Source organism: Myodes glareolus, chromosome 24 (assembly GCF_982192425.1).
Source record: "Myodes glareolus chromosome 24, mMyoGla1.1, whole genome shotgun sequence".
Taxonomy (NCBI): Eukaryota; Metazoa; Chordata; class Mammalia; order Rodentia; family Cricetidae; genus Myodes; species Myodes glareolus.
In genome coordinates, this window is record NC_142049.1 from 17951461 (window position 1) to 17970885 (window position 19425).

At 50.1% G+C, this 19425-nt stretch overlaps 1 protein-coding gene across 2 annotated transcripts; it reads right to left on the bottom strand.

Annotated features, from left to right (window-relative positions):
- Positions 1-227: 227 nt before the first annotated feature.
- On the bottom strand, positions 228-15903 carry Isg20 (interferon stimulated exonuclease gene 20). 2 transcript variants are annotated; one of them, XM_087901273.1, is made up of 4 exons: positions 15656-15903; positions 15129-15381; positions 5029-5229; positions 228-547 (listed from the first exon to the last, which is right to left on the bottom strand). In XM_087901273.1, the coding sequence occupies exons 2-4, from the start codon at positions 15354-15356 to the stop codon at positions 440-442; spliced, it is 537 nt and encodes a 178-aa protein (XP_087757399.1). In that variant the 5' UTR covers positions 15357-15381; positions 15656-15903; the 3' UTR covers positions 228-439. The 2 variants fall into 2 exon arrangements, with proteins under 2 accessions (XP_087757399.1, XP_087757400.1); XM_087901274.1 differs by lacking the exon at positions 15656-15903 and adding an exon at positions 15500-15640.
- Between the last annotated feature and the right edge of the window lie 3522 nt (positions 15904-19425).

Here is a 19425-nt window from a genome sequence, read left to right on the forward strand (position 1 = left end):
CAAGAAGAATAAAAAAGCAAGTTTTCCTTTTACTACTGTGCCCAGTGCTCTCCTTGCAATGTAAAAAAACAGACCTGGGGGAAGTAGAGGAGGAGGAAAAGGGGAAGAGGGAAGAAAAGGGGGGAGAGGAGTGGAGGAGAAAGGGGTGGAGGGAGAGGCACTTGCTAACTTCCTGGGCATAAATCTCCATTCTGTCACCAAGGAAGACAAAAGACAAGTTCCAATGGTTGATTAGATAAAATACAGTCATTTATTAACTAAAGTTTTTTTTTTTTTTTTTCTATTTGTTTGTTTGTTTTCCCCAAAAGCAAGAGAAATCCTGTCATGGAGGAGTGTTCTTGTCTTTGCTTTTGCTTTTGTTATTAGAAAAGGGTCTCATCTGTGGAAAATTACTGTCCTTAAGGAGTGGAAGCTTCTGGTCCCTGGAAGAGGATGACCTTCAGTATGATGCCCCCAGGCGGCCTCTGGCTCTGAGTCGCTGAGAGATTTTGTAGAGCTCCATCGTGGCCCTGGCGTCTTCCACAGAGCTATGGCCCAGCCAGTTGTTCTGTAGACACAAGGGAGAGCGAGAGCTAAGGGAGCTGCATCTGGAGACACCCTGGCCTCCCCAGTCCTGGAGTGGGTCAGTAGGTGAGAGTGTCCGTGAGGTCTCCACTGGGATTTGAGCAGGAAATCAGCGGGTGGCTGGAGTTGAACGAGGCAGCTTACAAGGGGAGGCAGGGAACCCCAGTGAAGGGCAGGCAGGGTGACCAAGTTGGAGACCAGCAACTCTACCCATCTCCTACAATGAGGGTAGGCTGGGTGGATATCGGTGCCTAGCCCGGTCCCCTGAGAGACTGAGAGTACTTGAGAGACAGAGAAGGGCGTGCCACTACACCAGAAGCTCTTTGAAGCGGGGGCCAGAGCATGGGGTAGAGCCAGGTTCTAGATTTTCTGTTGAAGAAGAAATGACTGCCATCCGCCACCTCCATGCTAATCCCTTGGCCCATGGAACCTTCCCAAACCCCAGGAGCTAGATCTGGCTATCCCCAATTTTACTGGATGTGCAACTGAGGTTCAACACGACAAACATTAGAGAGTGGGGGCTCACATCCAAGAGCCAGGCCAACTCCCTGCGCCATCTTTGACCGCCTGGCCTCAAGCCTTACCTGCAACCCGATGTGGGGGCTCGGCTGTTTCTCGTCTGTCCCTCTGCTAGGGCAGCCTGCCTGTCCAAGGGCTCCTTTACTACTCTTCAGACTGGGTGCTACAGACATCGGCGGGGAGGCCCAGCTCAGACAGGCTGCCACATCCCGTTCTGTGTTATTAATAAGCGGGTGTCCGCAGTGACGCCTACATCCCAAGTGCTACTGTTCTAGGCGCCACCACCCTCGCTTGACAGGTGAGGAAACTGAGGACACTGCCTCACTATCTGCGGCAGTGGTAGCCGGTGGCCGAAGCATCCTCTACCAGTCAGCCTGGAGAGGTGGACAGCCCTGGCCTTGGTCCCAGTTCTAGCTCCCTAGGGCCTCATGGCCTTGGGCTTTTTTTTTTCCTCTTTCCTGACACACCTGCCTTATAAGGAATCAAAGTATTATCAGTTCCCAGCATGCCCAAGGGCTAAGTACACCAGGAACTTTCCTTCCCTGTGGGGTTCATGCCCGTAAAGGGAGGGATCAGCACCTCTGACTGTGACAAATCTGGCTCATCTCCTGTTGAGGTGATCAGCAAAGTCCTCAGTCAGGAGCCAGAGGCCGGGTTCTGAGGACATCAGTGCAGGTAGGGGCCAGTGAGGAGGGTAAACAGGGTCCCTGGAATAACCAAGGTTGAGGAACACAGCCTAACAGTTCTGCAGAGCAGGCTCAAGGTCCCCAGGACAAGGCCTGAGCTGAGAGCCACAGAGGGCAGCAGAAGGGCAGCTGTGAAGACACATGCTCCTGGTGCAGGCATAGAAGATCACTGCATGCATCCAGGGTATAAAGAAAAGCCAGACCATTCTCATGGGTCAGGGGACTGACAGAGGCCAACCAGATTCAGACCCACTCCTGCTTCCAAAACAATTCCCAGAGGTGTGGGGTAGGGGTCCATACCATCAGTCACTCAAGACAAGTCATCCACACCCTACAGGCGCTGGCTCACGGACCCTCTCCAACTGGCTCCTCCTTCTCTTCAGACGGCTGTAACTCTGGCCCTGAAAGTCATACTGGGATTTGCTCTCCTAGCGGGCAGACCACCATTCTTCCCATTCCCAGGATACTGCCCTCCTGGCTCCTATAGTCCAGGCTAGCCTCCAACTTGCTATGAAGTTGAGGAAGACCTTGGACTTCTGACCTTCCTATTCTACTTCCTAAGGGTTAGCGTTGCACGTGTGCACCGTGCTTGGTCTCTGTGGTGCATGCTAGGAAAGCATTCTACCCACTGAACTATCTCTCCCCAACAATGCCTGCTCCTGGGCTGCCTCCCATTCAACCGAGAGCTTCTCCCAGGCAGGGGTGTGGCACCTTCACTTTCAGCATCTAACACACAGAGTAAGGAGCTCTGTGAAGCACTATTGAAGCTGCTCATATACCTACAATGCCAGCATTTACAAGGCGGAGTCAGAGTTGGGAATATGGGCTGCACAGCCAGACCCTGCTTTAAGAAAACAAAGGCTGATGCTTGTTTAGCATGTTATGTTCAAGTCCCTGGGTCTGTTCCCCAATGTTAAAAAAATTTGAAAAAAAAAGCAAAAACAAACAACAAACAACCCCCCCACACACACACACCACCCTAGTTGAGCACTGGTGGTACATGCCTTTAGTCCCAGGACTCTCAAGGCAGAGGCAGGCAGATTTCTGGGTCTGAGGTCAGTCTGGTCTCAGAGTTCCAGGACAGCCAAGGATACACAGAGAAGCCTCGTCTCAAAAAAACAAAACAAAACTGTTGACCAGGAGGGTCCCTGTGTAGTATTTGGCTGTTAGGGTGGGCCCCCTACCTAAAGCTCTTCTCACAAAGGAGGGTTGAGTCCCACCCCCACAAACTGAGGAGGGAGCACCTTGGAGCAGCACTGAATATACAACAGGAACTGGTGCATAGGTGCCGGAGACGGCCCCCTCCACATGTGGTTCCTGAGATGCGGGAAGCAATTCCCTCCAGGCAGCCCAGCGGCTAAACTTGAGGGCCAGGGAGGAAACTCCTACGCCCCCAGGACCGCTTCTATGGCGTCTGCATACGCACTTGGCGATGTTGCAGATGATTCTGGTTATAGCAATTCTACTAGTGTACTCGCTCTTCGTGTTCTTTTTCTCCTTCCACGCCAGTGGCTTCTGAAAATATGGATGTGCTGTCTGATAATATGAGCCTTCCTGATCTGACAGAGTGGGCAGGCATCGAAGCTTTAAAGTAGGTCAAGGGAAAAAAAAAACCTGACTGATGAAAGAATTGAGGAAATTTGGGGAAAATGCAGAAATTGTTGTTTGCCTGGTAAAACTTGGCAAAAGAATTATACTGAAACAGAAAAGAACTTGGCTATGATGAATAAAGTTTCTGAGGAACCTAGGGCTTTAGGGCTGACTGCCTATGGCCTTATAAATCAAAATTGGAATTGTGAGGGGACAACGTGGGAAAGGTATGACAATGGAGTAAAACCCACTGAACTATGCTTCTGTAACTGCAAGTAGTTAGCCAGGGAGGTGGAAGCCTCAGAAGTTGGTCTATGATTAACTCAGCCAAGAATTAAGAATATAGTGGCTGGCATGGGGCTTGGGAACTGGGGAAACATCATAATGAATGATGATGTTCTGATTTCAAAGAATCTTTATACTTTCTGTGAACTGCTTTGCCCAGGTAATGATTAACCTGTGGCAAGGGAAAAAAAAGAATAATTTTCCATGTGTAAACTTTACAATAAAAGACTGGGGTTTGAAGTTCAGGGTGGAAAGAAGGAGGAGGAGGAGGAGGAGAAGGAAGAAGGAGAAGGAGGAGAAGAAGGAGGAAGGAGGAGAAAGAAGAAAGAAAAAGAGGAAGAGGAGGAGGAGGAAGAGGAGGAAGAAGAAGAGGAGGAGGAGGAGGAAGGAGGAGAAAGAAGGAAGAAGAAGAGGAAGAGGAGGAGGAAGAAGGAGAAGAAGAGGAAGAAGAAGAAGAAGAAGAAGAAGAAGAAGAAGAAGAAGAAGAAGAAGGAAGGAAGGAGGAGAAAGAAGGAAGAAGAAGAGGAAGAGGAGGAGGAAGAAGGAGGAGAAGAAAAAGAAGGAGGAGGAGGAGGAGGAGGAAGGAGGAGAAAGAAGGAAGAAGAAGAGGAAGAGGAGGAAGAAGAAGAAGAGGAAGAGGAGGAAGAGGAACTTTCCCTGCAGCTGATAGCCTGTCAGCTTGCATCAGAATCCTGTGTTCCTGTACTCATTTCGCCTTCCAGACATCCCAGATTCGAGACCCACTTCTCTGCTGAGGCTAGTCCCCAGCACACAGGGACCCCAGCTCTCAGGTCCCACTATGGCACACTGGAGGTGCAGGCTTCCTACCATTTCCCTGGGGTTGCAGTGGTAAAAGACCCATGGTTCACATGATTTAAGGCAAGAACCCTTTACCAGGGGCTTTCCCCTCTCCTTCCCTGCCTGTGCTCCTGGGATCACCTCGCAAAGGGGCTTTCTGTATTCCCTTCCTTGACTCTGGTCTCCTGAAGCCAAAGACACCTCACACACAAACATACAGCCTCTCAGGAGTGGAGGGAAGGATCTTGGGGTTGCATGTCTGCACCAGAGCTCCTGAGGTGGTAGTGGGGAGTTCTGGAGGATTGGCCTAGGCCCAGCAGGCTGCAGAGGCTCCTTACCTGGAGGCATGGGGGTGGGGGGGCTAGGGAGGGGAGGAGTGGGAAAGAAAAGGAGGAGGAGCCTCACTTTTAGGAGAGAGGGAGAAGACTAAGGAGAAAGTAGGAAGGGAACTCCTTGATTGGAGGAGGAGAGAAAGCAGCGGGAAGAGGAAGAGTAGGCTATTCTTCATTTGAGGGGGAGGAGAGAGTAGAGAGAAGAGGGAGAAGAGAGAAGCGGGAGGGTAATGGAGGGGGGGGGGGTTCCTCACCTGGATGCGCTTGTTTAGAAGACGCTCACTCAGCACCCGCAGGGACACCCGTTTGTAATGGCCCACCTTGGCCTCATGACTCAGCAGCAAGTCTGTGGACGTGTCGTAGATGGCGTAGTTGTTCATGTCCTCCTTCAACGCATTGAAGTCATGCTTCAGGTCGTGGCCTACCACCAGCTTGCCTTTCAGAAGCTGCAGGATCTGTTCAGGAAGACAGGTGTCCCCATGCATGTCCACCCTGGGTGCTCCAGGTGGGGTGCCCCCCTCCCCAGAGTCATGGAGCTAGATGGGCAGTGGCCACTCTTGGAGCTGCTATGGGACCCTGAGCAAATCGCTTTCCCTCACTGGAGGGATACAGGTTCAGAGTCCTTCTCAAAGCAGTCTAACTCTGTGAGGACCCCTACCCTGGGCTGCTCCCGAGGCTCATGGGAAGGGCTTGCATGGACACACAGCACATAGACTATGTCCTTTAACCTGCTGAGCAACCCTGCTGTTACAACAGGGCAAGAAATGACCTCCCAGAGGTGTCCACACCCCTCTGAGGGAATCTGTGAAGACATACCTGGGCAGCGGTGTGTGTGTGTGTGTGTGTGTGTGTGTGTGTGTGTAAGTGCATGTGGAACTTAAACTATTAGCCAGATATTGATCTTAAAATAGGGAAGCTTTTGCTGGGATTGTGGCTCAGTGGGAAAGTCATTAGATCCAATCCCTAAGACAAGCCAGAGAATGAGAGTTCCAGAATAGACCCCCATTATCAAGGACCCTTAGTTCTGAAGGGCATGGATTTTTTTTTTTTTTTTGAGGATAATTTGTGGACTGTTGGTAGTTTTGAACAGGAGGAAGGACCAAGGCTATGGTGTTCAAGCTGCCTCCAGAACCTGGCAAGGGATAAGAAATCAGTCTTGCAAATGCCTTAGCTTTGGTTCCCAAAAGGCCCAGGTTGGACTTCTGAAAAGAACGACGTTAAGATTACAAATTCATATTGTCTCAAAGCTTGAAGTTGCTGGCTCGGTTCAGCAGCTACAAAAGCTAGCCCAGTTAGGAGGGAGGCCCAGGTTTAACAGAATTCTACAAAAGAAAACAACGGTAACCGAAAACACAGAGGAATGAAATCATTTTCCTGAAGTGGCTCCGACCATTTTAAATGGTTGCTAATTCCTTCATAGTGCTCTTTAAAAACATAATAATTAGGGCTGGTGCGGTGATATTTTGTTCGTCCTATAATAAATAAAGCTTGCCTGAGGACCAGAGTGTGGAGCAAGCCACTAGTTAGCCATAGAGGCCAGGCAGTGGTGGCGCACACCTTTAATTCCAGAGGCAGAGGTAAGTGGATCTCTGTGAGTTCAAGGCCACCCTGGGCAGCCCGAGATTGACCAAATCTAAAAAATAAACAGAGCCAGCGGTGATGGCTCATACCTTTAATCCCAGCACTAGAAAGATGGAGACAGGAAGGGATATGGTTGGGCAGAAAGAGGAACCTAAGGTGAGGGAAACAGGAGTTCAGGCCATTCAGTCTGGGGACTCATGGAGACAAGATCTTGCCTGCTTTGGTCTGAGGATTTCGTAGAGGTTAAAAAGTCTCTCTAGTGGTTCCTTTACTTCTCTGATTTTTCAACATTTGCCCTGATATCTGACTCTGGGTTTTTATTAATGAGACTGATTAGAATTTGTGCTGCAGGCTGGGGTGTGGGTCAACTGGTAGAGTACTTGCCTAGCATGGGATGTTTGGTTGGAAGCATCACCCCAGCCCCTGGCATCCATGTGTCCTAAAAAAAGTCTGGAATATTTGGGGGGAAAGTTCCATCCTAAGCCCCCTCCTCTGGGAGTTGCCTCAGTCCAGACTCCACCTCCGACAAAACCCATCAAATGGTGATCCCTCCCCATAGAGGCTCAAGACCACACCCACAGCGTATTTAAACTGACCCCCAGAGAATAAACACAGGATTTTCTGGGCTTCCTTTCCCGTCTCCTCTCTAAGGGCCTGGAAGGTCACCGGGGAGCACTGACATCCATAAAACCTGGGGTTTTTTTTCTAATTCGGTTTGATTTGGTCTGATTTGGATTACTGTGTCAACAGAGAGATTTATCAGGGTGTAAAAACTTTTTATGGGAGAACCTAGGTTCTATCTCATATAAAGCTGGCATGTCGGCACATACCTGTAATCTAAGACTTTGGAGGTTGGAGTCAGGAGGATCAGTTCACAGTGAGATCAAAGTCAGTCTGAGCTACGTGGGACCCTAAGCAAACAAACGAGGAGGAATGGACTTCCCCTGGCTGGGGAAACCCTGGAGAAAGGTCCCTATATAGAAACAAGCTGAGAAAATCTACTACAGCAGCAGGCAACCTTACACATAACTCCTGCCTGCTGGCCCTGCCACACTGCCCCTACTACCTAGGCCTGCAGGACCACAGATACACAGGAATGACAAATGCTACCTGCCAGCGTTTGGGCCATTTTGGGGGATGGTGTGCTAAACATCGGAATGCTGGGATTCCCCACACAGAGAGGTAGTGACAGGGTCTGGCTTCAGAGCATCTGCTTGTCACACAGCTGGATGAGCAAGGTGGATCCAGACATCTAACAGCCCAGTGAGAGAATGGGCAACCCTTGGAGCGTTCAGCCTCATGTCTTACATGGACTTTTAAGCCTCTCCTTGGCCTCTCTCCCATACCCTGGCACACAGCACAGCAACATTCTTTAACTTGGCTAGAAAGAGGCATCTGAAAACAAAACAGGGTGTCTGGCCTTGGCTGTGGCTTCAAGACAGCTCTGCCTGCCTTCAGCTTTCTCTGTCCACAACCAAGCACCTTAACCTGCATCATATAAAAAGCTTCCTGCCTGCCTAACACTGCTCCACCGCCTGCTTCTCCTGGGGACATCAAAGGGCCTCTCTGGGCTTGTGTTGACACTTAGTCAAGAAGCTTGAGGTGGGGGCTTGTCCCATTATCTGGCTAACTGGAGCCCAGATGCAAAAGGAGGCCCAGGTCTTGAGTCAGAAGACCAGGTGCTGTTGCCCCCTGTTCACGGGCTCCTTGATCCCATGTCCTAGCATTTCCCAGATGAATCTAATTCAGAGCACTGGGACCAGCTGCAGAGGCACAGGATCAAAGGACCTGGAGCGGGCCCTTGGCAACCCTCCCCCTGGTTACACTTCGCTGATCAGTTTGGGAAGTCTGCCTGGACCCTAGCAGCTTCTAGGAGCCCGTTACTTTTGTCTCTTCCACACCCTCAACCCTCCACTGCTTCCTATATCTGGCTATTCACTGCTGGTGACCAGCAGAGGTGGCTGGAAGTAGGAGACTGGAGAGGACCCTTTTCTTCCCATAGGATCAAGGGTCTTCCTGTCATCAGGAATGGCCCCAGTTTCCCCCGCATCCTCTTGTCTCTTGCCAGGCTCGGCGGGTTACTCCGCCCCTGGCTCGCACTGCTATCCTGGATTAAAAGAGCAGCGGGTTGCCTCCGGACCCGCTAAGCTCCGCGGGAGGCAGAGCCCCAGCAGCACACTGTGACCCTAGCGAAGCCACGGGGCAGGTCCCAGCTGAAAGCAAGAGATCAGCTATAAGTAACCTCTCTTCGATTCCCGGAAGTAGAGCGACGCGAAGCTGCCAGGAAGGAGCCCTGAGCCTAACGGTTGACATGTAGTCACCTGCCTGTGTCTTCAGCGCGTCACTGCCCTTCTTGGGCTCCTTGTTTGTGATTTGTCAGAGTCTCTATAAACCCGCGTTTCTCCACTGGAGCTCTACAGGCATCTGAGGCCGAGGCCCACCCATTGTGTCTTTCTTGTGGAACAGGATAGGGGAGGAGGCTACTGAACAGCACGTCCACATGTCTACATGCTGCTACTGGCAGCCCTGCTCCTGCCACAGTGACAGCCACAAATGTCTCTGGCAGGGGATGTGTGTGTGTGTGTGTGTGTGTGTGTGTGTGTGCGCGCGCGCAAATTCCCATCTCATTCAGAACCAGTGTTCCAGATGATTGGCAGATCGAGGGATGTAGGAAGATATAGAACCCTGTGAAAGCAATAGTATCACATTCCAAACTAATAAAAGTGGCGGGGGGCAAGAAGACAGCACATCTGTAAACCCAGGAGGAGAAGTCCAAGGCTACCCTGGCGTACATAGTGAGTTTGAGGACAGCCTGGGCTACATGAGGCCCTGCCTTATACAAAGAAAATGGAGCTAGTGTCAGTGATCTAACATTCCTGGGCAGAGTCAGAGGGCTCAGGCTAGCCTACAGCACTCCTGGCTACCACAGGCTGGCTTACTACATGCCGTGAGTTGGGCCTACTCACCGTCCCTTTAACCTGGGGTTGAAGAGCTTTGAACAGAAAACCTGCCCAGAACTCAGTTCTGGCGAACCCTAGATGCCTCTGGAAGGTTCCACTGCCTGTGGATCTGAGAAAAGGCTAGCAGCTTCTTTCTTCTGGGGGTCTTCAGTACATTTTGGGGCCCACGTGTATTTTCTGCCTTTAGAAGTAAAACATAGATAAGGCTGGGGAAACAACAGTTCAGTCAGCAAAGAGCCAGATACACAAGCATTAAGGACCTAGGTTTGGATCCCCAGCACCCACTTAAAAACTGGGTGTGTAGATACATGTCTATATGCCTCATGCTGGGGGCCAGGTGGAGACAAGGAGATCCCTGAAATTCTTTGGCTGGTCATAAGTTATCCTTTCCAAAACAATGTGTGTCAGGGTAGCAAAAATAAGGCAGAAAGAAATCAAGACAGACAACTTACACTGATGGACCTTGGCCTCCACACACATGTACACCTGTACCCACACATGTATACACAAACAAGTGCACACAGGCTACACACACACACACACACACACACACACACACACACACACACACAATTAAGGAGAATGCATTTGGAAGAGCATGTCTGTACCCCCAGCTACACAGGAAGCTGAGGCAGAAGGACCAAAAGTTCAAAACCTGCCTGGTTAGTGAGTTCAAGGTCAACCTGGGAAGCTTAGTGAGACTGTATCTCAAAAAGTATATATTAAAAAAAAAAAGCTGGGGGTGTGACTCAGTTGGTGTAACTCTTTCCTGGCATGTGCAAGAGCCCGGTTCAATCCCAGCGCCACAAAAACAAGTAACAAAATACTGTGGTTAGTGAGTGAGAACCAGCTGTGTGGGGAACCAGCGCACTCTGTGTAAATAAGCATTTGCCAGATCCAAACTCCTCTCCTGGCAAATGAGCAGGCCCACTGACTAGGTCCAGGATGACAGTGAGGGCTCTGGCTGGAGGAGAAACAAAAGGATTGCAAGTGATAGGTTGAAGCGCCTACACAGCAATCTTCAGGAACCTGTGAAAAGGGTTTCTGTCTGCCAGAAGGAGCCACTTCTATATCTTCCCTTGCCTCTGGCAAAGGGGACATAGAGTTCTCTACGGACATATACCCGTAAATTCCATTCCATACAAAGTCAGTGCGATCTTCCAAGCTCCCCAGTCTCTACCAGCACGTACCTACCTACATCCCAAAGCCACCCTGCCAAGGTTCTTTCCTCCTGCACCCCAGAGACAGCATGACAGTCTGAACACAATTTCGGTTTTCACCCGTGGAGTGATTCACTTTGGTGGTTTCCCTGCACCCTCTCTTACAGCATTCATGACATGAGCCTGGCCATGCCAAGGATAAAAAGGCTGCAGACTCATGGGGACAGAGAGGCTTTGCCCAGGACTGGCTCAGGAGAATAGTAAAGCCTCCCCTGGTCTGACAGTTGTTGATGAACGGTTAACCTTTAGATAAAAAGTAGTATGTACAGAAATAATTGGCCACAGCTTCAACCCCCTGGATGACTATGGCTTAAGACCAATCCGCTACAGAGACGCCCAACCAAGATTAGCTAACCTGCCTCCTTGGTTTCTGAGCTGATGGTGACTTATTGCCTTGGGAATAAAATGGCTGTTTTCTTGCTGTAGATTACTCCCATCTGTTACAAATTTGAGATTTATCTCCCACAATCAGGCACCATTTGATCATTTACTGGGCACAATTTTCCCTATGCATTTGGGGTTTACTGATTACATTCCCCAGCCATGTGTGAAAACAGTTTCCACTACCAGGCTTTAGTTCCTCTCTCCTATGTAAACACAGGGATCTGGCTTCCTGCAATTATCTTTATTGACAGGCATTTGGGCAGTGTTTAGAGTCCAGACAAAAGCATTCTATTAAGACATTTCCAGATATCCGCCCATCAAAATCCCAGCAAAATTTTTCAAAGACCTCCAAAGAACAGTACTCAACTTCATTTGGAAAAGCAAAAAAAACCCAGAATAGCCAAAACAATCCTGGGCAATAAAAGAACTTCTAGAGGCATCACAATCCCTGACTTCAAACTCTACTACAGAGCTACAGTACTGAAAACAGCCTGGTACTGGCATAAGAACAGACAGGAGGACCAATGGAACCAAACAGAAGACCCGGATATCAAAGAAAACATATTTAACAAGTGGTGATGGCATAACTAGATATAAACATGTAGAAAAATGAAAATAGACCCATATCTATCACCATGCACAAAACTCAAGTCCAAATGGATCAAAGACCTCATCATAAAGCCAGTCACACTGAACCTTATAGAAGAGAAAGTGGGAAGTACACTTGAACTCATTGGCACAGGGAACCACTTCCTAAATAGAATCCCAGCAGCACAGACACTGAGAGAAACAATTAATAAATGGGACCTCCTGAAACTGAAAAACTTCTGTAAAACAAGGAACATGGTCAACAAGACAAAACGACAGCCTACAGAATGGAAAAAGATCTTCACTAACCCCACATCAGACAAAGGTCTGATCTCCAAAATATACAAAGAACTCAAGAAATTGGATGCCAAAAGATCACATAATCAAAAAAAAAAAAAGGAGTACAGACCTAAACAGAGAACTCTCAACAGAGGAATCTAAAATGGCTGAAAGACACTTAAGGAAATGTTCAACATCCTTAGTCATCAGAGAAATGCAAATCAAAACAACTCTGAGATTCCATCTTACATCTGTAAGAATGGCCAAGATCAAAAACACTGATGACAACTTATGGAGAGGATGTGGGGAAAAGGGAACACTTCTGCATTGCTGGTGGGAATGCAAGCTGGTACAACTCCTTTGGATGTCAGTGTGGTGATTTCTCAGAAAACTAACAAACAACCTTCTTCAAGACCCAGCAATACCACTTTTGGGTATATATCCAAAGGATGCTCAATCGTGCCACAAGGACATGTGCTCAACTATGTTCATAGCAGCATTGTTTGTCATAGCCAGAACCTGGAAACAACCTAAATGCCCCTCGACTGAAGAATGGATTAGAAAAATGTGGTACATTTACACAATGGAGTACTACACAGAAGAAAAAAATAACGACATCTTGAATTTTGCAGGCAAATGGATGGAGCTAGAAAACATCATTTTGAGTGAGGCAACCCAGACCCAGAAAGACAATTATCACATGTACTCACTCATAAGTGGTTTTTAAACATAAAGCAAAGAAAACCAGCCCACAAATCACAATCCCAGAGAACCTAGACAACAATGAGGACCCTAAGAGAGACATACATAGATCTAATCTACATGGGAAGTAGAAAAAAACAAGATCTCCTGAGTAAATTAGGAGCATGGGGACCTTGGGGGAGGGTTGAAGGGGGAGGGGAGAGGCAGGGAGGGGAGCAGAGAAAAATGTAGAACTCAATAAAAATCAATAATAATAAAAAAAAATTCTAGTCCTGAACAGCCCCAGGCTGGGAAATTGCTAGTTGTAAGAGTGTATTAACTGGGAGTATTTGCAGCAGAAAAAGAATAAAGAGACATGCTGAGGGAAAAAATATGTGAGTTAATCTTTTTTTCTCCCTCAGATCTTCTTAGTTAATTTCCTTTGCTGGTTGCAGTGCCTTAGCTGGGCCTTGAAGGAGTCTGAGACCCCGACTATGGTGCATCTCTATCGGAGTCAAGGGTTCACCCCACCCCACGTTTTCTGTGTGTCTTCATTCCTCATTACTCTAGCCAGGTCAATCCCAAAGTCATGCAGGTCGTGGCACAGCTTCTTTGGGGATCTTAGTTGATCCCACGTTCCTGAAAGTCAAGGATAGCTCAGTGCTTGGGCACCTCGTACGCAGGCAGTCTCATAAGGACCAGGTTCTGGCTGGGCTACTTCATTGGGAAGTGGTGGAGCGGGGTGAGATGTGAGATGCCGTACTAGGCTCCTGTTCTAGAAGGCTGGGAAAGGTTATGGTCAGGGTTAGGTTAGCTTCAGTCAAGGGCTCAAGTAGCCTGGGCTGCGGTGAATGGAGTGTGCTGTGCCGGCCACTGTCCCTTATACCGGACACTGATGCGGAATGTTGGAAGAGAACGTTACAGCTCCAGCCCTGAGTCAGAATGAGCTCCGCTCCACCTCCCGAGGTACCACCGACCTTGCGCCTTGGTCTCCTCATCTGAAAAGCGGAAGCGATGAGACTGGCCACCTCATTCTTGCTGCTGCCACAGAGTGAAGAACATGGTGTGGCTTTGCCTAGGATAGGATCTGGAGCATGGCACTGGATACATTTATATTGGTGTATCATCCTCATATCACAGAGCCTTGATGAGAGAGCTCAGAAAGGGTGGCCATCAAGCCTGAGGACACAGAGCAGGCAGGTGGCAGAGCTGGGAATGGATCCCGGGACAACATGCTTGCTCTTGGCCCCTTCCCCAGGCTGCCTGAGTATGTCCACTGCAGCTCACGAAAGGGTGGATGGTGGAATAGAGGCAACTTCGTCGCTGAAAACTCAGGTCTGCTCTCATCCCACAGACATCCCCAGGGCACCTTCCAAACTCTAAGCAGCATGTCCTTGGTAGATACAGATGAAGTGTGCACTGGAGCAGCAGGGAGCCATGACTCAAGAGTGTCTGCTTCCCAGTGAGACAGTTAATTCCTGAGTACCACGTGGGCTGGGCTGGGGTGGAAATGAGCTCAGGAAGGGTGAATGAGCATGGGGGGGGGGCTAAGAAAGGAGGGAGGGAGAAGGGGAAGAGCAAGAAGAGGAGTGGGGGAGGAGGGAGAGGGGGAGAAAGAGAGAGAAAGGGAGAGAGAAAGAGAGGGAGAGAGGGAGGGAGGGAGGGAGGAAGGGAGAGAGAAAGAGAGGAAGGGAGGGAGGGAGAGATAGGGAAGGAGAAAGAGAGGGAGAGAGAAAGGGAGGGAGAGAAGAAGGGAGGGGAGAGAAAGAGAGAGAGAGAGAGGGAGGGAGGGAGGGAGGGAGGGAGGAAGGGAGGGACAGAGGAGAGAGAGAAAGAGGGAGAGAGAAAGAGAGGGAGAGAGAAAGAAAGGGAGAGAGAGAGGGAGGGAGGGGGGAGAGAGAAAGAGGGAGAGAGAAAAAGAGGGAGAGAGATAGAGGGAGGGAGAGAGGGAGGGAGAGTGAAAGAGAGAAAGAGAGAGAGAAAGAGAATACCCCACTACCTAGTAAATAATAGCACTGCTGGGATTTTTATGTCCAGCCTTCAGTGCTCTGGTACACACTGGGCATGTCCGTGGAGACCAACCACAGTTCCTGTGATCTTGAACTTCCCCAAGCTCCTGCTGAACCTGCCCAGAGGTGATGAACCCTGGGGAAATTTCCACTTGAGTTTTTATTTCCCTTCAGTCATACAAAGAAACAGAAAGTATCTGGGAGACGTGGCCACAGGCTAAAGGGTAAAAACCTTGGTCTTCAAGCTCAAGAGGGAGCCTGCTACAGCCCAGAGCATTTGGTTAGGGAACAAGACCTCCAGTCCAGGAATCTCTGGCCTCTGAACTCAAGCCTGCTCGGCCTCGGAGCCTCATTTCCCAGGCTCACCAGGGCAGTGTGGTCTAAGAGAGAGAGAGAGACATCAGCTGGAATTCAACTTCCCCATCACAAGAGCCGAAAATTAGACCATATAGATGCTCTGGAAGCAGCCCCAGATGGGAGCCTAAGGTCCTCTCATTGGGAGCTGTGATAACAAGGCCCAGGGTTCATTTCTCAGAAATGTGAGGAATTTGTTATGGTGGAGTCACAGACCACAGACCCTAGGGAAGGCGCTGAGGAGGAAGGACAGGGTCCCTGCAACTCCTGTTGGCTTGACTCCTGGTCCTTCACTTACCTCTTGCTTGGCTTCACCAAAAGGTGTAGCCCTCATCATGTGATGAGGTGTGATCCCGCTGACTCTGGTTCTGTAATCGGTGATCTCGCCCTCTGGCCGGATGTATTTGTCGTACAGAACCATGCCATGGAGGTTCACGATGCTGCAGCGGGCCAGGCCACTCACCATTAGGGGCCCTACGCCCACCATCTCGCAATCCATGGCCACCACCTCTGGGCTGCCTGCCATGTTCCTTGGCGACCCTCAGAAAGTCCTGGAGGATGGGGGTTGGGAACCAGGGTGTCATTCAAGTACCCACAGGCCTCCAGGCATCCTGGGCCACCACCCTGCCAGACTACACCCTCAGCCCTATCCTCTGTCCCCAATGGCACCTGGCAACAGGGGACGCTGGCCTCGTATCACCCTTCAGCTTCTCGGTGCTTAGGTCCCAGACTCTGCTGGTCCTGTCTGGCTGTCCCACCAACAAGCAGCCACCCCTACCCCCGTCAGTTTCCCAGGCTGGGCTGCTGTGTGACTCCTGGTCTCACCTGTTTGCTCCCGTGTCCTGGGTTCTCTTCTGCCTTTCTGTTGTCACCGCTCGGTTACCGCAGTTACTTTGGGAAGTGACTCATCTCTAACTTGAGCCTGTTTTAGTTTCAGTTTCTGCTTTGTTATCAAGGGAAGTCGGGGAGGGAGGGCAGGTCGCATAGGCTGGGCTGCTCCATCTCCTCAGGCTAAGCAGGTGGGGGGCCAGCCAGCAGGCTAAGTTCAGGGCTGGGTTGCCTCAGGGTGTCCCTCCTCTGGCCCTGCCCTCCTCCCTTTCAGATGACGTGTCTGTGTCTGACGTGGATGGAGTGGATTGCAACATCTTTCTTTGTCACCCTCCACCCAGAGAATAAACATCCCCGGGATGGGAGCCCGAGGAATGTCCTACAACTTCTGGGATCTGCTGTCAGCGGGATAACCTGTTGAGGTCTTCTGAGGGCAGAGCAAGCCGTTCTGAAACAGTGGGTTATTAACTGGGAAGGGTAGGAGAGTGGTTGGATAGGAGGGGGCAGGTCCCTGGCCTCTGCCCCAGAGAAGGCAATGGAGGCTGTGGGCGTGGCCGGGGGTACCATTGGTGACTTCTACCAGGTCAGTAGTGCCTCAGTCAGTAGTGCCCTCAGGTCAGTAGGGCCCAGTCTTTACCTGGGATAATTTGACAAACAATGGCAGACCTTGACAGGACCTCAAGCCGGGCTATGGGCTATAGGACTGGAACTTAGAATTCTTAAGAGTGGTCCCTATTATTAGGTCCAAAGAGAGAAATTCCAAGAAGCCCCAAAAGGGGCAGGCTCACTGACGTTGTGCATGGTGACCGCCTAGGCTCAGCTCAAGCTGAACTATAGGATTTCTGGTGTATAGACCAAAGTTCACACGTAGCGTTCCTCAGAAACCTGTTAGGTTTCTGCCTGCCAGAACACACCTGGGGGTTACATAGCACAGCCTATGACGGCGGCTACATACCCAGACTCCTTCCGTACCTATTCAAATGTACCTGCCATGCACGCAGCATTGTAAAGACCATGCCAGCCTTCTGGCCTTTCTTACCTCCCCCACCTCTCCACTATGCTAGTTCCCAGGCTGCCCCAGCTCCCCACTCCCCCAATTCTCCTGCCTTATTCTCTTCTCTTGGCCCTGGCCCGTCTGCTTTTTTTTTTTCTTCTTCTCTTCTCTGGATGCTTCTGGACGCCTCTGGCTGTTGTCTCATAGCTACAATAAAAACCCCTGCTTCAGCGGCTTCTTTACTGAGCTCTCTGCCTGTACCTGTCATGAAGGGAATGCCCAGTATTCGTTTCATAAACAAACGAGGTACACCTGGATCAAAACCAGACTGGGCATTCTTCCACTGTGCGCTGGGGTGACAGTCCAATAAAGGAGAAGCCTGGCGGCCTCCCTGCCCAGATCTACATACAGTAACAGCCCTCAGCCTGATACGATGCCACGAAGATTTGCGGTTTGAAAAGGAACTTGCCCAGATCTGTGGTTTCTTTGCCAAGCTAGATGTCCGACTTTAACAGACTTCAAAAGTCAAATGCTGGAGTCGGGAGTGTAGTTCAGTGTGGTAGAGTGTGTGCTTAGCACACAACAGGCCCTGGGTTCGATGTTCAGCATTGGCCAGGTGTAGGGGTATCGCATGTAATCCCAACACTTGGCAGACAGGCGTAGGGAGATCAGGAATTCAAAGTCATCCTCAATTACAGAGCAAGTTCAAGACCAATCTGGACCCTGCCTTAGAACAAATCTCCCATTTGTTCATCTGTCAGGCGTCTGTCCATCTGTCCCACTGCCCCTTCCAGTCTTTCGTACCCTCCGAACCATGGCCTCTTCTAGTTTAAACCTGAGCTTCGTGCAGCCACTCTTCCCAGGCCCACAGGTCTCACACGCTTCCTTCAGACACCACCAACTGTCTCCCCAGTGCCAGCACCAGTGATTAGACTTTATTGTCTCAGCTTTCCTAATGCGGCGACCCTTAATGAAATTCCTCATGCTGTGGTGACCCCCCAACCAGAATATTATTTTTGTCACTACTCCATAGCTGTAATTTTGCTACTGTTAAGAACTGTAATGTAACTATCTGATATGCCAGCTATCTGTGACTCCCGCGAAAGGGTCATTGGACCCCAAAAGGGGTTGCGACCCACAGGCTGAGAAACATTGGGCTGGCAGACTCACTCTAGGTGGGAGCCCCATGGCAGGACTATGAGGGTACTTTCCGGCATGCTCATATCTCAGGGTCTGGCATTTGCTGCCCTTTCAAAAACTGCTTTTCGGGAAAACAGTGTCTACTACTTCCCCTTTGAAAGGCCCCAACAAGTCAAAGAACAATTCCATCAAGGCACAGTCTCGGGAAACTGTTGAATTCATGGGGCTTACTTAGGGAGCAAGGGCGAGAGGCTACTCACAGGAGCCTGGGAGGACATCAAAACACATTGGTTAAGGCTTCACCCTGTATGGACGATGGTTTCCTGTCGCTGCATCGCTGGCACTGCAGTCTTCCCCAGCTCAGAGTACTTTACCACTGCCCAGTACCCCAGGCCCCATGGGATTAGGGCGGAAGTGCATACTGATGGTTGGGGGAGCAGCTGAAATCTCAGCTGTGGGTCCCGAGACTCCCTCTAGCCCCTCCCCGAGGGAGTATCAATCGTCAAGAAGCGTAACCCGTAGGCAGGTGCAGCTCATCTGTTTTGCTTAAGGAACTAGGCTCCACACCACCTACCTGCTCAGCATCCTGGAGAGCTACTTTCCCGCAGTGAGTCACGAAGAGGCAGGAGGAAAGTGATGGTGCACAACACACACACACACACACACACACACACACACACACACACACACACACACACACGCCATCTTCACCAACGGATTAATAGTCTCTTGGGAGTTCTAGGCCTTCGTGAACTGTATTTGCCATGGTACACGTGGGCTTAGAGTGGTTTCACTGTGTGAGCAAGCCCTCTCCCACCTCCTGTCTCACCGTGGGGTCCTTTCCACGTGTGCTTCCACGATCACGTCATCTACCACAGGGCCATCAGCAGAGCCCTGCACCCCAACCCTTTATTTAAGTCTTCACCAAGTCCCAGCCTCAGGTCTTTTATTATATACTACAAAACAGGCTAAGACAATTGATTGCATCAGAGGCAGCCTGCCCTAATAAGCTCAACTGTCTTGATTCGAGGTGGAGGCAAGAGGGTCTCCACAAGCTCCAAGTCCACCTCGGTCATACGGTGAGACCCTTCTTCAATTCAATTGAAGCTCTTGTGAGCTGTCGTTGGGAATATAAACGCTGCAGCTGCTGCGAAGAGTGAGCTGCCCACACAACTAAACAGAGAATTACCACATGACCCAGCAGTTCCCTTACTGGGAATCTATCCAAATATTTGAAAGCAGGATATGAGTGATGTCTGTATGTCATGCTTACAGCTGCTTTATTCGCGCTGGCCAAGGGGGAAATGACTGCGCAAATGTGCAGGGCCAGGTGGACTTTATATTATACACACACAAAGAAATCTTACTCCTAAAGGGCCAAGTCCAGCAGGAATGGCAACTCTTGCTTACAGCGCCAGCACTGACTGCATGGGCTGAGGCTGGAGGACTGCCTGAGCTCCGCATGGAGTCATAGGCAGCGTGGGCTCCATCAGGAGATCCTTTTCCAACAGCAAACAAAAATTCCCCAATTTTTAATGTGAGAACATAGCTTTGGGGAGAGATCAAATTAGATCATGTGCTGTGTAACAGGGCAACTCCAAAAGGAAGCCGGAAGCTGTTTTAGATCTAACGT